Source organism: Podarcis gaigeae (assembly GCF_964106915.1).
Source record: "Podarcis gaigeae genome assembly, chromosome: 7".
Lineage (NCBI taxonomy): Eukaryota > Metazoa > Chordata > Lepidosauria > Squamata > Lacertidae > Podarcis > Podarcis gaigeae.
The window spans coordinates 20,897,754-20,924,429 of NC_139683.1; the positions used below are offsets into that span (position 1 = coordinate 20,897,754).

General features: G+C 42.1%; 1 protein-coding gene across 1 annotated transcript in view; it reads left to right on the forward strand.

Moving 5' to 3' along the window:
• ANGPT1 (angiopoietin 1) overlaps nt 1-26,676 on the forward strand; it is a 139,533-nt gene that overhangs the window by 91,208 nt on the left and 21,649 nt on the right. The window contains exons 5-7 of the mRNA XM_083749248.1: nt 5,418-5,545; nt 8,630-8,731; nt 18,569-18,738. Of these exons, the coding sequence (XP_083605374.1) occupies nt 5,418-5,545; nt 8,630-8,731; nt 18,569-18,738 (400 nt within the window). The remainder of the gene's footprint in view (nt 1-5,417; nt 5,546-8,629; nt 8,732-18,568; nt 18,739-26,676) is intronic.

A 26,676-nucleotide genomic window follows, 5' to 3' on the forward strand; every position in this document is an offset into this window, starting at 1 on the left:
ATTAATTATACCCCACCCCATAAATAGGTATAAAACAGACAAGCTTCTGCAGCTGAACTGCTCCTCTTAGCAAATTAAACATGATAATTAAACACTAATTAGTGCATATTTAAACATTAAAAAGAACCCTGCCGCATCACACCAAAAGCCGATCTAGTCCACCATCCTGTTTTCCGCAGCAGTTAAGCAAATGCCTAAGAAAAAACAAAAGCAGAACATGAATGCAATAACTTTCTCCCACTGTTGCTTCCCAGCAACTGATATAAAAGATCACTATATACCCACAAATGTTTATTTGCATTTATGCTTCACTTCCCAGCCAAAAAAAGGTTCCAAAGTGGCTGTGAATGAGGGCTTTTTTTAAAAAAAAAAAGTGCAGGCACAGCACTATCGTGGTTATTAAAACACACAATATACTTTGCTCCCTAGGATCATAATCCAATGTAGTAAAGAGGCCGAACAGCCTACAGTACATGGATGCCTTACTGCTGCTGCCCTTTTCTTCTCAGGCAGAATCATCTCTGTGGAGAGAGTAAATGCCCACTCATTCTAGCATTCCGTCCACAGGGATGTGACTTGTCCACTTCCAGTTACAGAGCAGATTCAAGGAAGGAGAGGCAAGCTAGGCTCAGTTTTTAATATAAGCCCTAGATATGAAGCCAGATCACGAAGAGGCTGCCATATACTGAATCAAACCATTGTTCTATATCACTCACAATGGTTTACAGGTTGAGAGCAGCTCTCCAAGTTTCAGGAAGAAGTCTTTCTTCTGCCGCAAGCAGTGTCCAGGCAGAAACTCTGCTAAATGTCCGGGAAAATTTGGACGTATGGCAACTGATGTTGGCAGTGTTGTTTTTGCTGATTTTCCTAAGGAGAAAGCTCAAAATCTTTTTGCTGTTTTGCAGAAATAAGCTCAACAACTTTTCTGTCCAGATTTTCACTTATTGAAATATAGCAACCCTACCAGGCATGCTTGGACAGCCCAGGGACTGAACCCAGGATCTTCTGCATGCAAAGTAGAAGCATGTCTTCTAGCATTGAGTTATCATGGTCTTTCATGTTTAACTGTGAATCCTACTGATGTCTGCAGCATGGGTAGCCAGTGCGATGCACTTCAGATGTTGTGGATGATTGGCTGTGCTGGCTTGGGCTGATGAGAGTTGTAGTCACCAAATTCTGGAGTGCACCACATTGGCTTTGCTGGTCTCCCAGATTTACTGCTAGGACGCAGGTGGCACTGTGGGTTAAACCACAGAGCCTAGGACTTGCCGATCAGAAGGTCAGCAGTTCGAATCCCCGCGACGGGGTGAGCTCCCGTTGCTTGGTCCCTGCTCCTGCCAACCTAGCAGTTCAAAAGCACATCAAAGTGCAAGTAGATAATTGGTACCGCTCCGGTGGGAAGGTAAACAGCGTTTCCGTGCGCTGCTCTGGTTCACCAGAAGTGGCTTAGTCATGCTGGCCACATGACCCAGAAGCTGTACGCCTGCTCCCTCAGCCAATAAAGCAAGATGAGCGCCACAACCCCAGAGTCAGTCATGACTGGAGCTAATGGTCAGGGGCCCCTTTACCTTTACCTAAGTGTCTTAAAGAAGTATATCCTAAATCTCTAAATAAATAAAAAAATGTCCAGTAGCACCTCAGAGACCAACTAAGTTTGTTCTAGGTATAAGCTTTCATGTGCTTATAAGGTGCTACTGGACAATTTTTTATTTATTTCGGCTGTGTCAGACCAACACGGCTACCTACCTGAATCTAAATCTCTAAAAGCTGATTGTTAACTAGTAACCAAAATGATCAAGGGACTGGAGCAATATTCCTAGAGGAGGAAAGGGTTACAATGTTGAGGGGGGGTTCAGTTTAGGGTGGGAGCAAGTAAGGGAAGATAGAATAGAGGTGCACAAGGGCAGTGACTGGAAGATAATTCTTGGCACAGAAGTCATTTCGTTTGGATACAAGAGAACGTAGTTCCATCCTGGAGTAATTACAAATTGGAACTTTGCCAAGAAGGCAAAGGTTTTCGTTGCTCACACATAAAAGAGAAAGAAAAAGGAAATGCAGCAGTCTTTAAGGAACACAATTTCTTGGCAGCTCAGTTTTCAAGCCAGTTTTATTTTTGGGGAAACGCACCTGTAAGGGAATTATTGTTCCACCACACCATGCTGAGATTCCTGATTTGATGTAAAAACAAAAGGAACTGAGTTATCAAGCTTGTATTTCATTTTCTTCATGCAGTCCTTCTTCACAATAAAACATTCCTGCCATTTTTTCCCTATTGTTTAGTAATAAAATCAGAGACAGAAATTCAACAGATAGAGAATATGTGTGGTTGTAAATGATCCACCTGTTGAATTTCTGTGTGTACTAAACGTTTTTTTTAAAAAATATATATTTATTTTTTCATAAACATATAAATATATATACAGATTTGTAAGAAAAAACAACTAATAAATATTTAAAATAATAGATGGGTGAGTATGAGGACAATCAATGACTACCCTGCTGGAGAAACAATATTCTGTTGCCATAAATAAAAACTTTCCCCCAGAAATTCAGCAGGTAGAGAATGTGTGTGATTGTAAAAAAAAAAAAAGCAAAAAAAACCCCTCTACCTGTTGGATTCCTTCCTGCAAGTGCTTTTTGGTGGTGGTGACTTACAGGAAACAAAACATCTACCATAAAAATAGCAGGATTCTACCTTGGATAGCAATCACAGCATGCAATTCACTCCAGCTGGAATGATAGAATATGGTGACATCTGTTGATCGGTTCAGCTGCTGGAATTTGTATTTGGCCTAGGTTACAAAACAACCTGCCAACCTAGCAGTTCGAAAGCACGTCAAAGTGCAAGTAGATAAATAGGTACCGCTCCGGCGGGAAGGTAAACGGCGTTTCTGTGTGCTGCTCTGGCTTCGCCAGAAGCAGCTTAGTCATGCTGGCCACATGACCTGGAAGCTGTATGCCGGCTCCCTCGGCCAATAAAGCGAGATGAGCGCCGCAACCCCAGAGTCAGCCATGACTGGACCTAACGGTCAGGGGTCCCTTTACCTTTACAAAACAATTGTTTTAGCTAAAGTTCTTCTAGGTAAGGTTTAATATGCTGACTTCATTTTTTAAGGCCTGGGACCAGCATAACACAGGGAGCTTCTCATAGAAGTCTTCTTGCTCAGCAAGACTGGGGCTGTTCTGGGTCTGCCTTTTCTCTTTATCAGAGCTTCAAGGCAACTGGCAAGCCTTTATAGCCTTAGCCGCTATTTAGTGGAATTTGCTTCCCAGAGGAAGATAAAATCTTTTTTATCTGAGCAATCTTTCAGCAACCCAGACTGATGATAACATATGAATGAAGCCAACAGCACCCTATTTTATTGTTCTGATTTCTCATTCTATTTTCCCACTGTTTGACTTCTAAGCTGCCTTGATTTTTCTTTCAAGATAAACAGCCTAAAACAATAAACTCTGGGCCTCATCCATCGGGCTGTGCTAGGAACTCAAAAGAAAAGTGAGGTGAAGAAGGCAGCAAATGGATGTTTTCCTTGATAATAAAAGGGAGAGAGTATGTGCTAATCTGGCAATGTAACAGTAGCTCTGTTGCCTTTTCCCTCTCTAAGTGTAACAAAAGACGTTAAGATCCCTCCGTAAAACTTTTACTGCTGCTACTATTTAACATTTATATAGTGCCAACAGATTGTGAGTCACGAATCCTGCCGTTAATAGGTAATGTGAGTTTTATGTATCGTAGCATAACTTAAACATAGGGCTTCCACCTTCGTTTGTCAGCAGATAGTGTGTGCTTCAAACAGGCATGTTGGCAGGATGGAGAAGCTTCCTCCATCAAACCTGTAGCTGTTTATTTCTGTCTGTTAATTTACTGTATGGGTAGGCAAACTAAGGCCCGGGGGCCAGATCTGGCCCAGTCGCCTTCTAAATCCGGCCTGTAGAGAGTCCGGGAATCAGTGTGTTTTTACATGAATAGAATGTGTGCTTTTATTTAAAATGCATCTTTGGGCTTTTGTGGGGCATCGGAATTCGTTCTTCTTTTTTTCAAAACATAGTCCGGCCCCCCACAACGTCTGAGGGACGGTGGATCGGCCCCCTGCTGAAAAAGTTTGCTGACCCCTGATTTACTGTAGCATTTGCTGGAGAGGTCTGTACCTTGCTGAAGACCTTCTCAGTAACAGCAGCAGCAGCAACAGCAACAACAACAACAACAATTTATTACTTATACCCCACCCATCTGGCTAGGCCTCCCCAGCCACTCTGAGCGGCTCCCAAAAGTATATTAAAAACATGATGAAACATGAGACATTAAAAACTTCCTTAAAGAGGATTGTTTTCAGATGTCTTCTAAAAGTCAGATAACTGTTTATTTCCTTGACATCCAATGGGAGGGTGTGCCACAGGGCGGGTGCCACTACCGAGAAGGCCCTCTACCTGGTTCCCTGTAACCTCACTTCTCGCAGTGAGGGAACCACCTGAAGGCCCTCGGAGTAGCAGGGTTATCATCCTCATTCCCCCATGAGGTCCAGGTAGTATCAACACTCCCCATCTCTTTAGGCACCAGGTGAGGACTTGCTTCTTTCTTCAGGGCTTATCACTGGAGTCTCAAGTGGCTTTTGTGGCTATGAATGCTTCTGCCCAGTGTAGGCTAATTCACCAACTGCAGGTGTTCTTGGGCTGGATCTACACTGACCTGTTGAACATTATTTCCCCCTATTGGAACACTATTAGATATGTCATCCTAAAATGTCACAGGGCATATTTGTTAATCAAAACGTTTTTTACCTTTGGCTTTCCCCCCTGTCAAATGTAAGTAATACCTGGCTACGCCATTTTCCAAAATGCTGGTGGTGGTCGCTGGTTGCTGTGCTCCACCTTCTGGTCTCACATTTTAATTCTTCCTCTCTCCCTCCGTGTCCTTTGTTATCTGCCCCTTGAATACTATGGGGGGGGGGGGAGAGGCGGAGTTTGAATGCAGTGAAAACCAAAAGGCAAAACACTACCTAGGGACATATGAGCAGTGTGCACCGATATAGCAGCATAAAACAATTAAAAATTAAGCAATAAAAAAGACAAGGTAATAATGCTTTATGAACGTAAAAAGTAGGGTGCCATGTGTCCATCTACATTATCAAAAGCATTTCTTAACCCTTCTTTAATGTTAAAAACCACAAGTGTGGATCTGCCCTTTGACCAGGATAACCTAGACTCAGTTGCTCAGGCTGCGGTATCACTCTGCTTGTCACTGAATTAAATGCCTCTAATTTTTGTATATTATATTGATCTATTTATGAAAGTATTTTTATGTCACCACATTGTAAAATATTAGAGCAACCATTAACAAAAAATACACCATTAGAAATAACACTGCAATGCGGCTGTTACTGCTGATGTCAACACCATACACGTTTTCTGTTTTCCAGTTGTACTAAAGAATACAAAAAGAGAAGATGACAGGCCATTCAGAGACTGTGCTGATGCATACCAAGCTGGCTTCAACAAAAGTGGTGTCTACACTATTTATGTTAATAACATATCAGAACCTAAAAAGGTAAATAATTTTTGTGGGTTGTTGCTGTTGTTGTTTTTAACTGTTTCATTAGATACTCCGCAGAGCTCAAGAGTTGGCCTTTTGCAATCTGGGTATCATATCTTTAAATTATAATGTTGTGAGATATGATACATCCCTGGCCCCTCTCCTCAATTTCTGCAGGAAGGGATTTAAAAGCAGGTGTCTGCTTAACAGGGATTTCGAAATTTTGCAGTATTAAGGTAAGTTGCAATATTGTGCCTCAAAAAAACAAAAACCGAAAAAACCATGATCCTCTAAATACAAAGACGTCTAAATAATCTAGCAAGAAAAAGCAATGCTTGGAGCAGTGCTATATAGTTTCAAAATGCGTGTCCCATCAGTGATCCATTTCATTGGTATCTCCAGTTACCAGAGGGAAAGAAGAAAGAGTACTGGGTGCAGTCACCTATGTACCACAAATACTTCTTCCGACCAGTCCATCATTAGGGATGTAAGAAGGCATCCTTTTTCATTCTGCCATATATTAGTCACGTGTGGCATTGTTTCCATTCAGCTACTGTTCGCCTTCGGCCAAAGATAACATCATTTGTGTTGCTGTACCCATCATAGTCACCGGATTTATTTTATTACCAGACATGGGACAGAAAAGGGAGGGAGATGACAATTCCCACTCCTGTTTCTATTTTTGATGGAATTCTTTCAGCTGACATATGACTGGAACTGGCAGCATCTAAAATAAAGTTGAAAGCTATGGTAATATTTTAATCCTGAAACAACAGCAAAAGCACACACTTCCATAGGGCTGTTGTAAATTTGATACATCTCTTATCAGTTTAGGGAGTTTCATTTCATTAGAATCCACTGCATTGTGATGATTCAGGTTATATTCCATCCACTATCGAGCAAAAAAAAAAAAAAAAAAAAAGCAGAGCAATTCAAGTTCTTATTTCAAGTTTCGACCTCAAAACATGCTGAAGGTGTTTAATAGCTGAGTTCCTTGACCTTGTCTGGGACATGAGCCAGTTGAGGACATTTGTTGGCTCAGATAGTGGTAAGCTAACATTTATAATCAGCCTGCCATTCCTGTTAATGTGGCAGGTGTTCCCTTCCATTGCTATGGAGTGGACCAGACCACACAGTGAATAATTTAGTGCTGCAAATCCCTCTGTCATTGTCTGATTCCTCGTTTTTAATTTGCTACATTACTCAGAACAGTAAAACTCCCTAACCTGTTTAGGAAAGGATTTTTTAAATTAAAAAAAATACGCTTCAAGAAGTTTCCTGTATGTGTAGGCATGCTTATACATCTCCCCCAGCCATGCCCTCCCCACAGCTGCCATATGGAAACATAAGCCTACAGACTGGTGTATGAGAATTTAATGTGCATAAAAAGTAGCCACTGTGTTTCTGGGAGCTTGATGCGAGTGTTAAATAAGATACATGAATTGCTTTAAAGAGGCGGCTATAAATCAAAGACCAATGAAGCCACATGGTGCAGATAAATGTTTGCACTCAAATCTCATTGTGGGAGGAAGCAGAGAGCCAAATTGTTTTTCTCCAAGCAAAAGCACTTCTTTAGATTTTTTCCTTTTTTGATCTTCCCTCCTCAAATAAGGCTTCCATTTGGTGGCGGGGGTGGGGGACATTGTACAGTCCCCTTCCTCTGATACAAAATGCGGGGTTCTTGGCTGCATAAAGCAGACTGGAAGTTCATTCAGTAGTGGGAACCGCATAACACCAGAATGGACAATACCCCTTGGAGTGAAAGGCATGGAATTGATTCAGCTAAGGATAAAATAGCATCCTTTGGACAATTATGAAGGAAACAGTTGAAAGGAATTGGGTAGTGACCCCCATGTGATCAGGCCATGTACAGCGTTATGTTACCAGCTAGTGTCATGAGGTCCGCTTCCTTCTATGTTCCTGCGTGAGAATGCTGAGACCTGCACTGAATTCATAACAACTTTTGTTAAAATCATGCTCGAAACACCAGCGGAGCATGTAGCCTTGCTAAGAGATCACATTGAGAAGTACTCTGAAATACTTTCAACCATTCTGGAGTGTGTGCGTCTGAGTATGAACATATTTAAGGAAATTGCTTCAAGAAAGAAGACTGAGCAAAACCTGAAAAACCGGGTTTTTCGTCCCCCCCGCTCCTTAGAAAGGGAAAGGGCTGAGAATATTTTGACTAACTTGTTTCCTAAATACATGACCGTGTAAGCTATACAATCAGTGAAAGCTCCTTTTGGCATAGGAATGCATCTCATATGTGTGTGTGTGTGTGTGTGTGTGTGTGTGTGTGTGTATGGCCCGGCATCTCCCATAAAAGATGTGCAGTATAAAGCGCACAGTGGTGTGGATCCTTCATGCCATTTGCATGCACCTGCAGGAACATGGAAGCCACTGCCCAACCCTTCCCACACGTGGCCAACGGTGGTTGTGTGGGTCTCTTCCACCTGTTACACTCTCTCAGCTGAGGCTAGAAAGAATTGTGCTATAGATCCCATCCATGTGGATGTTTCAACCGGACAGATACCAAAGCTGTGTTTGATAGCACCTGAGGGAAACAGCTCTGAGAGGGCTGCTGGTGTGTGGAAAGGGGGCCTTACTTACATAGTTAAATGCATGTGGGCAGAGGTGTATTTCGCACAGTGTGAGTGGTGCAGCACCTTCTCAAAGTGTGGTAAGTGCTTGCCTGTCTTCTGAGGGATCTGACAGGGTCAGAGGATAGTGTAACTCAAACTATTTTGAAGGCTTGTTTTCCCTCTGCCAGGCTTAGCTTGTGGCTCCACTGCTAGTGGAGTTTGGATCTGGAGTAACTTATGCCAGCTTGCTTTGTGCCAGCTTCTTGTGTATACGATTGCTCCCTGGGTCTCTGAGATTGAGAAATCCACCCTCTATGTTCAGTAACCCTCTTTTTTCCATTTCCCCCCTTTTTTAGAATCTAGGCATTAAAAAACATGGGTTACTATCTAATTTGCTTTTTTGCAAAGCTTTCTGAAGACTCAGATTGGCCACTGCAGGAGGCAGGAAGCTGACCTGGATATATCAAGGGCCCAGATCCACACAGTGAATTTTACGAGTGTCTCTTCTTATGCCTAGGTTTTTTGTAACATGGAGACCGCAGGAGGAGGCTGGACAGTCATACAACACCGAGAAGATGGGAGCCTAGATTTCCAAAAAAGCTGGAAAGAATACAAGATGGTAAGCTGGGGGGAGTTACTTACAGGAATTCTATCCCTAGAATCCATGGGGATATTGCTATAAAATCATTCTTATTTTGAAGCAGACACTGTGTTAAGAATGTGGCCTTTAAACAGGAAAGCCAGAAGAACCATGTGACTCAAGTCTCATATAGCCATCTGAAGAACCCTTTCTTGATTTGATTTAACATGAATCATACTTCTTAGAGCTCCTCTGCTCAGAAACTCCCCATGCCTCGCAGATTTTGGGATGTATCTGTTGCCTTTGTCTATGCTTTCCATTCCTCACCCCAAGAGGATGTGTCACATTCAGCATGAATAATAAAAGTGTCCTTGGGTGAGCTCCAAACTCCCTTGTGAACAAGGGGAAAGGACTTCTGCTCAAGAATGGGAGCTTCTCATGTAGTGAGGGAGAATTGTCTCTGAAAGGAAACACGGAGAATTGACTAGTATTTTAAAGGAGAAAGCTGGTTTGGATCACAGTCACTGTTCTGAGGAAAACTGCTATACTTGATACCTTGCCCTAGATCAAGGTTTCCCAAATTTGGGTCTCCAGCTGTTTCTGGACTACAACTCCCATCATCCCTAGCTAGCAGAACCAGTGGTCAGGGATGGTGGGAATTATAGTCCAAAAACAGCTGGAGACCCAAATTTGGGAAACCCTGCCCTAGATTATTCCTTTTAAAAAACATAGCACAAATTATGTATTCAATTTGAGGTGGGGGAATAACAGATGTTCAGTATTTTAAACCTGGGGATGGATAATCAGATGGTGAAGAACATCTTTTCTCTATAGCCCAAGGGTCCTCTCAAGGATCATCTTTCAAATATAATTCAGGCAATATTTTTTCATTTCTGCATTTGCAGATAGAGGTCTTGAAAATGACTAATTTATTTAAGAAATAGAGAGACTGAAAACTTCCCAGCTGTAATCAAAGCATTATGTTTTTATCCTACAAAACCCATAAAAGCTTGTGTTACTCCACAGTCAGACACATTGTTGACTCCAGCATTAAAACTTAGGGCTGTGGAGAGACTCATTGCTGGGATGCCCTCAGATGGAGGTGTTCTTGTCCAAGTGGGTAGTAATTGCAGCCCATTGAATGTTCCAGTCCAACCTGAAGGGAGCAGACCCATAAGCAGTTCACGTTCATGGGAAGAGTATACAGTGGTACCTTGGGTTACATACACTTCAGGTTACAGACGCTTCAGGTTACAGACTCCGCTAACCCAGAAATAGTACCTCAGGTTAAGCACGTTGCTTCAGGATGAGAACAGAAATCATGCTCCAGCAGCAGCAAGAGGCCCCATTAGCTAAAGTTAAGGTTAAGAACAGTTAAGAAAGTTAAGGTTAAGGTTAAGAACAGTTTCAGGTTAAGAACAGGCCTCCGGAACGAATTAAGTACCATACTTAACCCGAGGAACCACTGTATGTTGAAGGCAAGAGTTCAGGGTCGAGGTAGTACCATGGACAGCTCCAAGAGCAGCTCAGGCTGTAGACAGACTGACAGGAGCAGGCCCAAATGTTGCTTCAGCACCAGGCACTCCTAGACTGAGACTAAAATGGGGCTGTTACTCAGTCCAGTTGGCTTCCTCTGCCTCTGGTAGGCAAATGCACTTTGCCTACTTTAGCAGCCATTGGCTCCACTATCACCGATGAGACTGAGGCTATGATGTGGTTTCTCTGTGAGAATGAATTGTCAGACTGTGAGGACATCTGCATTCCTTCTGCTAGTTGTGCAATAGTGGCATGATGGGAAGTAGGTTTGTCTGGATTAAGGATGGGCAGACCTGCCTAAGTCCATTCTATGTCAGTTTCACTGGTGTTCTCAGATATAGATCTGCTATGTCCTATTTTCTGCAGGCTTTCCAAAATTAACAGAAACAAAGTTCACATGTAAATCATATGAACTTTGAATTCATTTACCGATAAAATATGCATTTTCAATACATTCCCTTTCATCCTAACATACACATTTTGTGTGCTTACTAATGTTTTGAAATGTGCACGTTTTGAGACCACTATTGCGGAGCAAAATCCAAAGAAGTGGCTAATCCAACTAATAGTTGTGTTCTACTGTGCAAGAAAACTGAGAAATGCTGAATTGGCTTGGTCCTCTTCTTTTTTAAGGACACAATGAATTTATACACCACTCTTATTTGTATTCAGTCACCTCCTCTGAACTCCTGTTCTGAAGTCAATAGATGGTGGTGGCTAACACTGATTTGGGCTTTTCTGTTCTGCATTTAATCCCAGAGATAAAATGCGGCTATTTAAATAGTTGGGTATTTGTTCCGTTACAAAAGTATTTATATATTGCCATTTGTATATTATAACGTCAGGGTGGTGTACAAAAATAATTCACAATATATCAGTACAAAACAATCATTAAAATGACTGGCTGTGGGCGGGGGGGTTAAACAACTGCATAGCCTGTCAGCATTAAAAAAAAAAGTCTTCAAGAGATGCCTGAAAGTCAAAACTGATGATGCTTGCTAGATCTCTGCTGGAGGATTGCTCCACAGCATGGGGCTACTGTCACTAAATGCCCAAATGTAACTGAAGCCTGTTGGGTTTCTGGAACACAAGGAACAACTTGACAGCACTTCTCCATGTGATCTTGTGACAAATGAAATTAGCTGTCCTTGTGTCCTCCAGAGGGTGCCAGGGTATAGAGAAGTTTCAAGACTTTCTGAAGGATGCCAGGGTACACCACAAGGCTAAAACTAGAAGACATAATGTCAAGCAACTTATTAAATTAGGAAGAAATTGTTCCTGATTAAATATTTTCCCTTTTTTTCCAAATGAGGTGTTAACTACATTTTTAAAAGCTTTGTGTTTTCAGAGTTAGTCATGCCTGCTTCACTGTTTCCATTCTGCTCTCACTACTAATGATTTTTTTTTTTTTAGTGGGAAAACCACTTTTACATGCATTTGTCAAACAAAAAACATTTGGCTTAGCTTGAAGGGTATGTTTTTGATCAAAATAAATATTCTGCATTTTTAAACAACTCATGCTATTGATTTTACGGTTCTTTGTTAATTTAAATACAGCTACTATAGATTATTTCAGTTCCTTGTTTCTGGCATGTGGCATACTTAACTAGGATAAGGATGGGCATTATATTCAGATGAGTTCCAAATCATAGCAGGGTGACTTTGGTGGGATTGAGGATTTCTAGAGGTGAAGGCAGATCTCTGTGAGGTGGTATAAGTTGAACAGGGACCCCTGAAACACTTTGTGATGCCTCAGCAATCTAGACATTAAAGGGGGAAAATGCTGCAAACAGGCATCTTCTGAAAGCAAACTTAAATGCCTATAAGCCTACAATATACAAGAAAGGCCAGGGTGGATTATGAGAAATTGGAGAATAGTGGCTCAGTTATCAAGAGGCCAGGTATGTGCAACTGCTTGACCAAACTGTCTGCAGCTGGGTGAAAGGAGAAGGTTGAGTGGTATGGATGGACAAGATCAGAGGAAGAAACTTGCTGTGCCCAAAATCATGTAACTAGAATCTGAGACACTTCCGCCCCACGCAGTTCAGCAAACCTATTAGATAAAACCACAAGCCACCACATACATTCTTGTTTAATTAATTTATAGTCATTTCTCAGCTACTGAACAAAAAGCTGATTACACTTTCTTTGCCTGAGCTTGTGGTAAAAAGAATCCGCTATCCTCTCTTTGTGAATGTTACTGAATAACATCTGTTTGAGGAATTGTGTTGACATGCGGCTATATATCTGCTTGGTTCGGCTGAGTGCAGCATTTCTAGGGATGCTGTAATAAATGCTACCCATGTATTATTTAAATAATACCCATATGGCAGTGTTCCCTAGTCAGAAAGGACAAGGAGAGTTCAGCTCTAGCAAAAAGAGTTGTTTCATAACACATAGCGCTTGGCTGCATTGTATATAAATTCTGTTGAGGAAATTATAGCTGCCTTCAGAAGATTTGCTCATGCATTGCAGAAGGGTGTCCCACTTAGCCTTGCCCCAGACATCACATATTCCAGCTTCACCATACCACACAAACATCTAAAGTGCAGAACCTTGAAATATCAGGTTCCCAGATGTGTGGCTGCACAGGAAAAATGGAAGTAGGGTGAAGCAAAAATCTACTAACACTTACCATCCAAACAGGAGAGGGAAAACTGCAAAGGAAGGCCTCCCTCCCCTATTCCGGCAGCCTATACCATGACTGATGGCATCAAAAGCCTTCAAGAGAATCAGCAGTGTTGAACTCTCTCACCCGTCTCTTGGCGAAAGTAATCTCACAGGGTGACTAAGGCAGTTTCAGTTCCAAAATCAGGTCTAAAGCCCCACTGAAATGGATCTGGAAAATCCCATTTCATTCCAGAGAACCTGGAGCTAGTTAATGACCATTCACTGAAACACAAAATAGGAGGTCAAAGCTCGTAGGATTCCCAATCAGTCTCCTACCTAAGTACTAGCCCAGGCGAAGAAGAAGAAGAAGAAGAAGAAGAAAAAGAAGAAGAAGAAGAAGAAGAGTTTAGATTTGATATCCCACTTTATCACTACCCGAAAGAGTCTCACAGCAAACATTCTTCTTTCTCTTCCTCCCCCACAACAAACACTCTGTGAGGTGAGTGGGGCTGAGAGACTTCAAAGAAGTGTGACTGGCCCAAGGTTACCCAGCAGCTGCATATGGAGGAGCGGAGACGCGAAACCAGTTCACCAGACTACGAGTCTACTGCTCTTAACCACTACACCACACTGGCTCTCCCATCATCCCTGACCACTGGTCCTCTTAGCTAGGGATCATGGGAGTTGTAGGCCAAAAACATCTGGAGGGCCAACTTTACCTATGCCTCTACTAGCCAGGCTCAACCCTACTTAATTTCTAAGATAAAATGGGATTGGGTTATTTCAAATGGGATTGTGGCAAGAGGAGACCCCTGTTCTGGTTCTCAAACAGGTCTTTGCTCTCCTCATGCCTCATCTTCTTGGGTGGAGAAGAGAAAAACCATGGCTGCTTTGTGGTTGTCTGAGATTTGGCTCAGGTGGGTGAGCTAGAAGATATCCAGTGGGTCTTCTGCAGGCACATGGAGGATGCACACCATTCATAGCCAAACTATGGAATTTATTACTAGAAGATATAGTGATGGTTGTGAAGGAAACGGGCTGCTTAAAAAGAAACAGAAATATTGTATATAGTTTGGTTGGGGAATCAAGGGGTTAATTTGCTATCTTTCTCAGGTAAGCTTCTCAGGAGGTTTTAGGAAATAATGAGATAAGGTGTGGATTCTGGGTGGGCCCGTCTACAAACAGGATTCAGACAAAAGTGCACTTCTTTGATGTTTGTGTCTGTTTGTAGTTTGGGATATGCAAAGGTATATTTAGCCAGCTACTTGCAATGATTGTCAGACTGGCACGGATCTCTAGAACAATAAATCATGTAGGTGTTGGAAGATGACAAGCCAGAGGGAGCTGCAAACTGCCAATAAGGTTTCTAGGACTTTTATCTTTAGGGCCTTAACTCTCAGCTGTTGGGATGAGTTCGACCTGCTTTTGTTTTCTGTACTTTGCTCCTCTTGTGGGATTGATTTTGTCTATTATAAAACTAATGAATCTTAAGCATCAAGGCCCCTAATTCTAGAGGGGCCCCAGAAGTGACCTTAGTCAACATTGCTTTTTTTTTTTTAAAAAAAGGGTGATATGAGTCGCACAGCTCAAATTGATCAATTTTGTGTTAATCAAAGTTTGAGAGTCAGTAGCACAGGTGTTGTAAAGGTTTGTCATGGAACAACCCCATTGAAGAAGATAACAGTGGTTACCCAGTCCTCTTTGCTGGTTACAAAGGGGCCCCCATTACCGTTCAAGCTTCAAGCCCCCAAAATATAGGTCCACCACTGATTGTGTGCATGTAACTATTCATATGTGAAAACATTTTATCCTAAGAACAACCTTTCTATTTATCCTTTTCGTTAGCTTTTAATCTTGGCTCATGAAACCTTGTGGTCTCTATTATTTTAACCACCCACCCTTAACAACCAAACCCCACAGTAGAGGTGTTCTTGGTGGAGTTTGTGGCTTTTTTGGTGAAATGAAGACTTTGACCTTGTGGTAACGAAACATAAGGGACGGCAAACAGAGAGGAACACTCTGGTTGGCCTCATCTAAAGAAATGTCCACAGCCTGAATGACTTTAAAAGGGCATTGGACAAATTCACGGGGTATAAGGTTATCAATGGTTGCTAGCTTTGACTGTTATTCTTACAATTTTGACTTTGTTGTTGATTCCCCCCTCGCAAAACATTATACATATTATTTATGGTGTGTGTGGTTTTTTGTTACTGCCTTGTGAGAAATATCTAAAAAGTGGGGTATGCATAAAAAAAAAAGAAATTGTGCACAGTAATAAAATTATTGCCAGAAATGTTCAAAGACTGCTGCGTATTCCCATGTAAAGCTTGAGAATCTCCCTGATTATTCTTTATAGTCCCTGGAAAGGCATGCTTGCTGAGATTGGGGAGAGGGGGGCTTACCTGACATATTAACTGCTTTCTTCAGTGGGCTGTCTGACAAGAGATGAACCCATAGGCTATACTGTCTGTGTCTGGTTTCAATTTGGGGGGAGTGCCTACAAAAAACGCCAAAGCTTCCTATGAACATTATCAGACAAAATAAACAACGCAAGAGAGAAAATGGTTTAATGACGCTGAAGGAACACGATTCAAATAGGATACCCTTATGAAATTTGCCAAAGGTAATAAATCCCTTTTGCACCATCCATGGGATTTTCCCCTGCCCCCTTGTTAACATCGAGTCTGCAAATTCTGAGTGGCTCTATTAAGAGTCATGCAAGATCCTTGCAGTTGCTTTCAAAACTCACACAGACTCCCTGACCCTTTTTGTTATTTCAGCTCCTCTAATTGCAGCACAATTAACGGGAAATGTAGATTGGCCTTTGGTGGTTCTTGCTAAGTAGCTGAAACATTATAAAATGCCATTTGTCTCCAGTTCCCTTTGTTATATATCCCTCTGATCAGAATGTCATTGAAATAACATTTTAACAATTGACTATTGCTATTGGACACGACTGGTTTAATGTAGCCATATCAGTCCGCACTAACACAAATGGTGGTTTTTATAACTGCGGGCTCATCACATTTGCCCTGTGATGTCCAGGCACGGGACTGAAAGGTTTTAGGTATGTCCTTCTACTTCCCCTGGGAAAACCTGCTGTTTACTGCTGAATCGGAACAAACGTCAGTCAGGTTTTCTGTGGATTGACATTTGTTCCAATTCAGCAGTAAACTGTGGGTTTTCCTGGGCAACAATAAAAACAGGACAAAAGGAAAAACCGCCCAGACCTGTGCCTGGAAATCACAGGGGGGAAATGGAAGAAACCATGGGAGAAAGGAAAGTAGGCTTCTTATGCCTAGCATGCTGGGCAGAGCCAAGGAAAACATCCTCCCCTCTGCAATAAGGAGAGCCAAGTGATGCATTATGTCCTTAGACCATTAGGGCGCAAAGCCCTCTAAAGTGACGTCCAACAGAGCTGTCCAGGGTCATGTCTTTTCTTCTAGTGCATTCAGCACCAATGCTTGCTGCTTTGCCAGTTCAGCTACACAACCAGGCAGACAATGCCAATGGTTCTATGGGAAACTCCAGGTGTCCTAAGGGATAAAGGCATCCCACTTAAAAGACAGTCTGCCATTTTAAAACATACCACAAGAGCAATTAGCTGTGTCCCAAATTAATGTTGCCTTTGCTTGCCAGGTTGTTTATTTTATTTCAAGATCAGCAGGAGCTTAAATATTGCAAATTTGATTGTGGGCTGCTGGATGTCCCAACCAGGCCAAAATTATGAATAAAAATAACATTATGTTGTAATTTTTAGAGCCTTATCAAGTGGGCAAAGATATGTGGCTTAATTATAGCAGTCATTTCTAGATATGGTAATCCTTTGGGCCTGCCATTATGTGTTGGTAGTAGTGGTGTCGTTTTTATTTTATGACACTTTTCTACATAGATGTTCCTAATGTGGCTCACAACAAAAGTTTAGAACCTATTGGTTTGGAAAACACATGCTGTCTTCTTTCTGTTTTTTCAAAAGGTCCTTCCTTTTCAATATCATGTATTAAAGGTAAAGGTAAAGGTACCCCTGCCCGTACGGGCCAGTCTTGACAGACTCTGGGGTTGTGCGCCCATCTCACTCAAGAGGCCAGGGGCCAGCGCTGTCCGGAGACACTTCCGGGTCACGTGGCCAGCGTGACATCGCTGCTCTGGCGAGCCAGAGCCGCACACGGAAACGCCGTTTACCTTCCCGCTGGTAAGCGGTCCCTATTTATCTACTTGCACCCGGAGGTGCTTTCGAACTGCTAGGTTGGCAGGCCCTGGGACCGAGCAGCGGGAGCGCACCCCGCCGCAGGGATTCGAACCGCCGACCTTTCGATCGGCAAGTCCTAGGCGCTGAGGCTTTAACCCACAGCGCCACCTGCGTCCCATATCATGTATTAGTAGACAGCTATTTTAGCAGCTGGGACACGGGTGGCGCTGTGGGTTAAACCACAGAGCCTAGGGCCTGCCGATCAGAAGGTTGGCAGTTCGAATCCCTGCGACGGGGTGAGCTCCCGTTGCTCGGTCCCAGCTCCTGCCAACCTAGCAGTTTTAAAGCACACAGTGCAAGTAGATAAATAGGTACCACTCCAGTGGGAAGGTAAACAGCATTTCCATGCACTTCTCTGGTTCTCCAGAAAGCGGCTTAGTCATGCTGGCCACATGACCCAGAAGCTGTACGCCGGCTCCCTCAGCCAGTAAAACGATATGAGCGCCGCAACCCCAGAGTCATCCGCGACTGGACCTAACGGTCAGGGGTCCCTTTACCTTTATTTTAGCAGCTAATGCTATCCATCTCTCCCATTCTCTCCTGGGAATTTTTTACCATCCTTTATTGCATTTTCTAGATGGCATGAGTTCCATTCAAACTAAGTTTAGTATTATTATTCCTTTAATTTTATAATAAATAAATTCATTTAAAAATCCTAGAACAATTAATAGCATTAAAACCATCAAACCAACTCTTTAATAAAATTCCACATGCATAGGGAGATATGCTGTGCACTCGTTCCATGAGTGCAAGGATTTTTGCTTGTGCAATGGGATTCCCACTCCTCCTACCGCTGCAAATGCCCTGTATCCTTCTCAAATTTGATCCAGAGGGTTGGGGAAAATTCCAGAGCAAATTTAGGGGGACAGGAGAAGGAGAGAGTGGAAGCTCCATTGCAGAAGCAGAAATCTTTGTGCTAACAGAGCGGGTTGCCTAGCACTACATTGGATACAACCCAGAAATATAATTAATAATTAATAAAGTAGTATAACAAAGTAATTAATGAAGTAGAGTATAAATGTTCTCTGCAGCAGAAGCAAACACAAGGTCTATCAAAATCAATTGGAAAATTAGGGTATCGTGGCTACCTTATGACTAACTTTGTCTGGATCCAACCTGATATATTTTAATTCTTTTGCAAAGAGTACATCTGATCCGACCTAAAGCTTGCCATGTTTTAATAAATGAGGAGTTGGGAAAAATAAGTAGTAACTCTATGCCTCAAACATGAGGAAACTTTCATAGCAATCTTATGTCATCATAGTCAACAAGCAGCAGCAATAATAATAGTTGTCAACGAAAACACGATCTCGTATTTCCAAATTGCATCTGACAACTTCAATAATATTGTGGGTATTAGTCAAGTTTTATCACAACTATGGTGTGAATGGTTTCCCTTCAAGTGACAATTGCTATAGTTTAAGTATTAAAGAAATGTAAGCAAAGACCAATAAATTGAATATTATCTCTTTTTTTTCTAGGGCTTTGGTAGTCCTTCTGGAGAATATTGGCTGGGGAATGAGTTTATCTTTGCAATAACCACTAGTCAAAGACACTATTCTCTAAGAATTGAACTAATGGATTGGGAAGGCAGCCGGGCATATTCACAATACGATAGATTTTACATAGGAAATGAAAAGCAGAATTACAGGTGAGTCCAGATGTTTTTGTCACTGTGTGCATGCAATGAATTAGATACTCACTAACCAAACATATACAATTGGAAGGTAGCTTTTAGTAGATGGAATATGAGAAAATATATGAAGCTCGATTACATGAATTAGACTATTCTGTATTGTCTACACTGACTGCCTAGGTACAAACTTATACTTGTTGACATATAAGATATCCATATACTATGGACATGTAAATATAAAGTGGTCATGCTTGACAAGGCATCCCCATTCTGCTGGTATAACGTTCTAGAGATATTTCCCACAACTACCTATGTTTACTTCAAAGTATGTCTCATTATGTTCAGTGGTGTTTACCCCCAGGTAGGTGTGCAGATCGTGTTCTTGCTAATAAAGAGTTAACTCAAACTTGCACGGTGTGATTTACTGCTGGCTTGCTCCTGACAGTAGGTGTGCATACAGTTGTAGCCTAAAATATTTTAAGTGCTTGAATCAGCACTCTGAATTATAGCGACTTTTTTCTTTTCTTTTCTTTTCTTTTCTTTTCTTTTCTTTTCTTTTCTTTTCTTTTCTTTTCTTTTCTTTTCTTTTCTTTTCTTTTCTTGCATTCACTGGATATATTGTTGCCCCTAAATCATGTCACAGAGTCAATTCCTTGGCTCAAAATATGAATCTTGGGACTCATAATGCTCACCTCATTTTTTTATTTTATTTTTTAAGTTCTGAGTCTTCCTCTGGCTTGGATTGTAATCTGAACCAGAGAAGAACTCCTCCACACCACAAATCTTTCCACCATTCACCTATCTGGCAGCTGATTTTCTGGCACTTGCAGGGAGGCAATGAAAGAAGGAGGTGTCTCTGCCCGCCCCCACCCCCCGGTGTATAGATCATTATTATGGCAGTGACGCAGATGCTAACAGACTGGGAAAGGTAATTTACCCAGGAACCTGCATTTCTGGGAGCTTTCTGTACCTGGTTGCTGCCATGACATTGTTCCCAGTGCCAGGGAAAAGGGGTGAAGGGTGTGTCGGAGAGAGATACAACTGTCCTTGCCTCTAGCGTAGCAGCTGCTGCCACAGCTAGTTGGGAGGAGAAGAATAGAGTTGAGAGCTGATATTACCTTATTGCACATCCAGTTCCATCATCTGCAGTGCAACAAGGTTCAGTTTGGTTTATAATCACCAAACTATCAAATTTTGATTTAATTTTATGCATATTTTGAAAATACTGGGGGGAAATAATGGTGGTAGGGTTTTTTTAAGCCATACAAGAAAATTCTGCTTACATCAGTTAAAACCCCAAAGATTAACATTTCCCAAGGTAGAAATAAGAGACTAGCTAGTGATCTAATAGCTGAGGTTTAGCTGCACAGTTCTTTCTGTAGCCAAGCTCAGTTTCTTATCTGTTGGAGCCAAGATCCAACAGTGATAGGGGAATCTCATGGACTTGATATACTGGTGTTTGTCTCCTTATTGCCCAGCTTGTCTAGTACAGTTTCAAAGTCTGTAAACTCACAAAATCTTATGGATGTCTTTCCATTAACACAAATAAAGGCAAAAGCACCCTGTCTCTCAGCACCCGAATATAGCCTTATCTAGCCAAAGTCAGGCTACATTCAGGACTTTCAGAAATTCCATTTTTCTAATGTTTCTTTATATGATAATTTCCATTCTTTTTGTGATCTCTCACACTCTGTAAAAGCCACTTCTGGAAAAGTACCATAATCTAGCAATTACGGTATTTCCATGTTATTTGCGGCCAGAAAAAAATCCATTTGTTATTCTGTTAATCTGGAAAATCACAGGAGTTTTCAGTTGCAATTTCACATGATGAAATATGGGCCAGTGTTCCGGCACAGTATTCTTCCCTCCACATCAGTCCAAAAGCCACAGTACCATAATCAACAGGTATTTCAGTGTGAAAGGAACATTAAAATCCAGTATCAAAGTGCTAACTTTGTAATCAGGAAAAGTAGAGCAACATCTGAATGCACCCTTAGTCTCAGATTTTAGTTTCAGTTCCTGGCAGTACTTTCCCCCCAGCTGGAGCACAGTTCTGGCACTAATAATAATAATGATGATAATCATCATCATCATCATCATCATCATCATTTATTATTTATAGCCTGTCCATCTGGCTGGGTTTCCCCAGCCATTCTGGGCGGCTTCCAACATAATATTAAAATACAATAATCTATTAAACATTAAAAGCTGCCCTTAACAGGGCTTTCTTCAGATGTCTTCTAAAAGTCTGGTAGTTGTTTTTCTCTTTGGCATCTGGTGGGAGGGCGTTCCACAGGGCAGGTGCCACTACCGAGAAGGCCCTCTGCCTTGTTCCCTATAACTTGGCTTCTCACAGTGGGGGAACTGCCAGAAGGCCCTGGGCGCTGGACCTCAGTGTCTGGGCAGAACAATGGGGGTGGAGATGCTCCTTCAGGTATACTGGACCAAGGCCATTTAGGGCTTTAAAGGTCAGCACCAGTTTGTGGGCTGGCGCTCCCCTGTCCTGCTTTCTACCTTTACTTACTTCTGAGAATCCCCAAACAAACATTTCAAGTCAAAATGCAAGCTGGCTAGCATGTGTGAGTCTACACTTTTCTTTAGATCTATGACTCCACCCATCTCCTAGCCACGGGGGTGGGGGCAGTTCATCTTTCTCTTTCTTCCATCTGTCTCCTGTGTAGAGGCAGTGGGCTTTAAGGTTTCCAGCCAGGCATCTACCATTACACATGTATGCATTTGCGCGAGGGCCCTTCCTAGCTGCCCTAGCCATCTGCCTGAATCTAAGAGAACAAGGGAGGTGGGGGCACATTTATTTGACCTGCACCAGAACCAGGGGGGACCCCCAAGCCAGCTAGGGAGGCAGCTTGTTGTAGTTTTTAGCACCTCTGTTGGCAGTAAACGCAGCTGTTGTCAAACCAGTAAGGAAAGATAAAAGGTAAAGCACCCCTGGATGGTTAAATCCAGTCAAAGGTTGAGGTTGTGACACCCATCTTGCTTTCAGACATGGCAAGCATGACTAAACTGCTTCTGGCACAACAGAATGTTGTGATGCAAGCCAGAGTGCACAGAAATGCCGTTTGCCTTCCTGTCACAGCGGTACCTATTTATCTATTTTCACTGGCGTGCTTTCGAACAGCTCGGTTGGCAGGAGCTGGAACAGAGCAATGGGAGCTCACCCCGTCATGGGGATTCGAGCTGCCGACCTTCTGATTGGCAAGCCCAAGAGGTTCAGTGGTTTAGACCACAGCGCCACCCGCATCCCTAATGTCAAAACCATTATCTGTCCAGGACTGCCCCGAGTCACCTGGTGACTTATTGTAACATGTTGAGTTATGGTACCTGTTTTCCTGGGGGGGGGGGGGAGCGCTGGTCCTTGGCATCTTGAGTTAAAGGTGAAAATTATCTGACATTCTGAGAAGATGCAGGCTGGTCAGAGTAGTTAAAACTAATCCTATGTGTCTATTTATATTGTGCCATCATGATGCTTTACAAAGTAGCATAAGTCATAAAGCGAGAGCTTTGTCCTTTACAGCCAACAGTCTAAATCGCTGCTAAAATAATGAGGTGTGTTACCAATATGCAAATCTCTTCATCTTGGGAGATTTAAACTTGGCCAATCTCTCCCCCCCCCCCCAGCTTTTTTTAACCAAAGAATGTTGATCATCAAGGCATTAGTGTAGGAACTTGTTACAGCCTCGTGAATAAAAAGTCTCACTTCCCTTGCCAAATCTAGGATGGCTACAGAAGTTGGCTGTGGAACTGAGGAGGGAGCTAAATCTTAAGGCTGGATGCCAAACAGCTGGCCAACCTACCACAGAGCAGAGCGTGTCTGTGCCTTTGATGGTGCAACTTTCATTGGTTCGCATTGTGCATAGCAAGCCCAAGAAGTGCCTACTGAGCAAAAATCCACTGTTGCTTTCTTTTTGCACTGCTAGTTGCCTGTTGCATCTACTCTGAATATCCCTCACGGGAAACAGATTCCTTTCAGCCAAGCAAATGATCTTTCTTGCTGATGAAACTATTAACAGCAACAATGATCCTGCATCCAATATTTCCTGTTAGCAAGAAAACACGGAGGAAGGATGCACTGCATTTTTAACTTCCAAAGACTACCATTTCCATCAGCAATAATAAGAACCAGCAAAGAAACTGGTTTCCAAGTTGGCCTGGGCATTAGTTCAAGGAAACCTAAAATAGAAAACAGAAAACAACATGAAGGAGTGGGAGGGGGGAAGCCTTGGGAGGTGGAAGAAGCCCTTTGTTTGCATTCAGCAAACTAATGCCTTATCAAAGGACAAATAACGCTGCTCCAACATTTCCTTGCAATCACTGATGTAAGGATTCAGAGGCTATGGAGTGATATATTACGCCTGAGAAAATATGGAAAATCATTTTTCATGCGGCTCTACAAAACACTATAGAAAGTTTTGATTCAGCCTGGATCATTCCCAATCGGTGACTTCAGACATGTTCTGCTTATTCTCCTAACTGTTTGTATTTCCTTCTTTCTACTACTTTTTATTAGCCTAAAGGATCTCTGATTTGAAAGCAGTAATGCTGAACACATGTACATTAAAAAAATATCCTCTCTTTACAGAACCATACAGCTGCTCTATATATATATATATATATATTCTGAGAAGGCAGGATAAAATATATCCCAGATGGGTATAAAAAAAGTGCGAAGGAGCTTAGAGTATTGGCTGATAATAAGTGGCATTTACTAATCAATGCTGAATGATGACCTAATTCCTGAATCTGAACGCATCTCATCTGATTTATATGTTTTTTAATATTACTTTCTGGCAGTATTTGCATGCAGAAATGATTAAACGGGTTATCTCCAAGTATCCTTTTAGACCACAAGGTAACTCTATTCAAGTAAGGGCCGTTTAGATACACATTTTAAATAATGGCAAAATATTCATATTTACATTCCAGGGGCCAAATTAATCTCTTTCTATATCTATATGAGGAAATAAAGAGAGTTAAACAGAAGACTTTGTAATCATGGGGAATGCACATTTGTTTCTGGCATGCCTTGCATATACTTTATGAGCTTTCATGTGTGTTTGTTTCAAATTAGAATATTTGGCTGAAACAAATTTTCACATTAGCATTCACATTCATCAGATGTATTTGATTTAAATAGTATACACCAGAACATAAACTTCTCTCTGATTTTGCAAGCAAATTTCAGATGGGAATTTACTAAATAATGTGTCTGGGAGAAAATATGGAGGGGGGGCAATGGCAAGAAGTAGTGCGATGGGAATTAATGAAACAGCCAAACAACGTGTTGCACTGAACATGGGGATAGCATCCTGCCATTACATTCTCCACTCTCAAATATAATGTGGGGGACATTTCACCCATGCCATACGATTGCCTTGTTGTGCTTTCCCCTGCCTCCAGCAGCATCAACAGCCAATAATGGTAACAGAGGTAGGGAAGTACATAATATTACGATATCACAATGGGAAGGATGCAGTGGCGTAGCGTGGGTTGTCAGCACCCGGGGCAAGGCAAGTAATTTGCGCCCCCTAACCCGGTAGGGGCAGAGAGCTGCGAGTGCGAGCACCCCCCCCAGATGTTACGCCCGGTGCGGCCGGGCCCCCCTGCACCCCCCGCTACGCCACTGGAAGGATGTACTCTAGAACAGCCTAGGTGGGTTGGAACACCCAATTTTCTCCTTCTCTGGTTACAGAATGGGACCTCCAAGTTCCCATCCAATCAATCCTAATCCAAATGAGCTCGTTCAAGCCATATGACTGTAGAACACAACGCTGTAGAACGCAACACATAATAAGATTTTAGCAGATGTGCTTTCTGTGCATATTTTGCAAATGTTCTCAACATGGAGATTTATCCCTGCATTCAACAGGCCACCATGACTTCTCGGGAATGACTTGAAATATACCAAAACGTGTAGTGATTTAATCTAGTGCCCATTAGCAAGAGACCCATTTTGGAACAACGCCAAAGTGCTTTATCAGTTGAGTGACCAAAGTCCTAAGTGGCACTGTGTGAGCTATCTCTGAGCATTAGCGAATGTTAAGAGAAACGTTGTTTGGCTAACTGAAAGCTGATGCTATTGTTCTCGTAAGGTTTGTAAACTCACAGTTGTAGCTTAATCCAATCAAATCCCAGTCCATGCAATATGTTGACAGCTAGATAGGACGCATTCATACATCATCCATCAATTTCCACCCTTCACCCGCCCTGTGTTTTTTTAAAAGAGAAAAAAATTTGAAAGCTGTCATCAATTATCACTAGGCATTTGCAGTAGGTGTGAGCCAAATGCTTAAAAAAAAATATTACAGGGTTTTTATGGTTTGGTTTTGTTTCTTGGCTAAAGCTTGCCTCACCATGATCTGTCTGCCTCCACCCCACACTCCTAGTTGCACAGAAAATCCTCCTTAAGGTGCGGGGTGGGGGAGCCTGGGAGAAGGGGTGTGGCCTAGAGAGAGTGCCGGGAAGGGCCAATTCAGAAGTTTGGTGCACTGCTTGCTATAGATGTCCTATCACTGATCTACCACAACTCAACAGATGATCATGTCCTGTTGATGCTCTAGTTCAGCCTTTCTCAACCAATGGGTCCCCAGCTGTTGTTGAACTACAACTCCCATCACCCCTAGCTAGCAAGGTCAGAGCTCAGGGATGATGGGAGTTGTAGTCCAACGACATCTGAGGACCCACAGGTTGAGAACCGCTGCTCTAGTTCAAGACTCCTGCTCTCCTTTCTCATGCTTCTTAATCTTAAAGCAGGCCATCCCCGAACATGATGAGGCAGCAGATTCTACAAACAAGCAATTATATGAGACTTTTATCAGTATGGAAAACTAAGACCTGCCAAATACCTGATTGCATTAAATCTCCCTGACAATCTGCTGCAAACCGAACCATGCATAAAGCAAACTCATTATTGAGTAGTCTTTATTAGTCTGTTTAGCAGTAATAATAAGCCCCATGTACCTAATTCCTGATTCTATTTAAAGAGATGGGGTCATAATTCTGAACTGCAGATTTTTTTTATAAGGACATAACTCTGATTTTTAAAAGAAGAAAAAAAGTGTTCAGGGTTCAGGGTTCAGTCTGAACCCTCCTGGCCTGGTCAGTATGGCACCAGCTAACAACTTAAAGTATAAATAGATGACAATGAGTGAACCTTTCACTCATATCTGACTCTAGAAGCCACAAATGACGCCATGGGAGTAGAAATATGTTTAACAGGCTGTTTGTGTTTTTCAAACTGGGGTCTTAGTGGCACATCATTCATCTTGGCCCTTCTTGAAACCCACATTATGTCCTTAGAAAGCAAATCAAGGATTCCAAGACAACATTTATTTATTTCAAATTTCTGTAAACATTTCCAGGAATACCCTTTCCAGTTCTTGATTTTTCTGCACTGATTACCTACACTTAGAAATTAGCTGTTTGTTAAAGAACTTTCATGCCCTGAGTTATAGAATGAAAAACTGTGTTTATATGAACACCCTATAACCCAGTTGTGACATCACTATAAGTTGGGCTGTTAAAGACAGCTTTGCAGCCACTTGCATAATCTGATTCCCTCACTCGTTTCCCAGTATGAGTAACCCATAGCTAATCCACAAGCCAGAAACAGAACCCGAGATCACACTGTGCCTTCCATTTCTGATTTGGAGACAAACAATGGTTTTAATAAACCATAGGTTCCATGCGTAGAAAAACACAGCAATCTATGGTTTGTTCAAACCAGGGAGTCAGTAGGAGAATTAGAATATACAGGTATAAAAAAATGACAGCTAAACCTCATTGTTTGGGCATCATGTCTGCGCTTGGTGTATGTTTCAAACTACACACATTCCTTAGGCATTTCTGTATCTCCGACCAACTCATGGGTTCTACACAACCCCCCTTGCCTTCACATTAGCATTACAAGGCAAGCACTAGTGTGGCAACCTCTTGTTT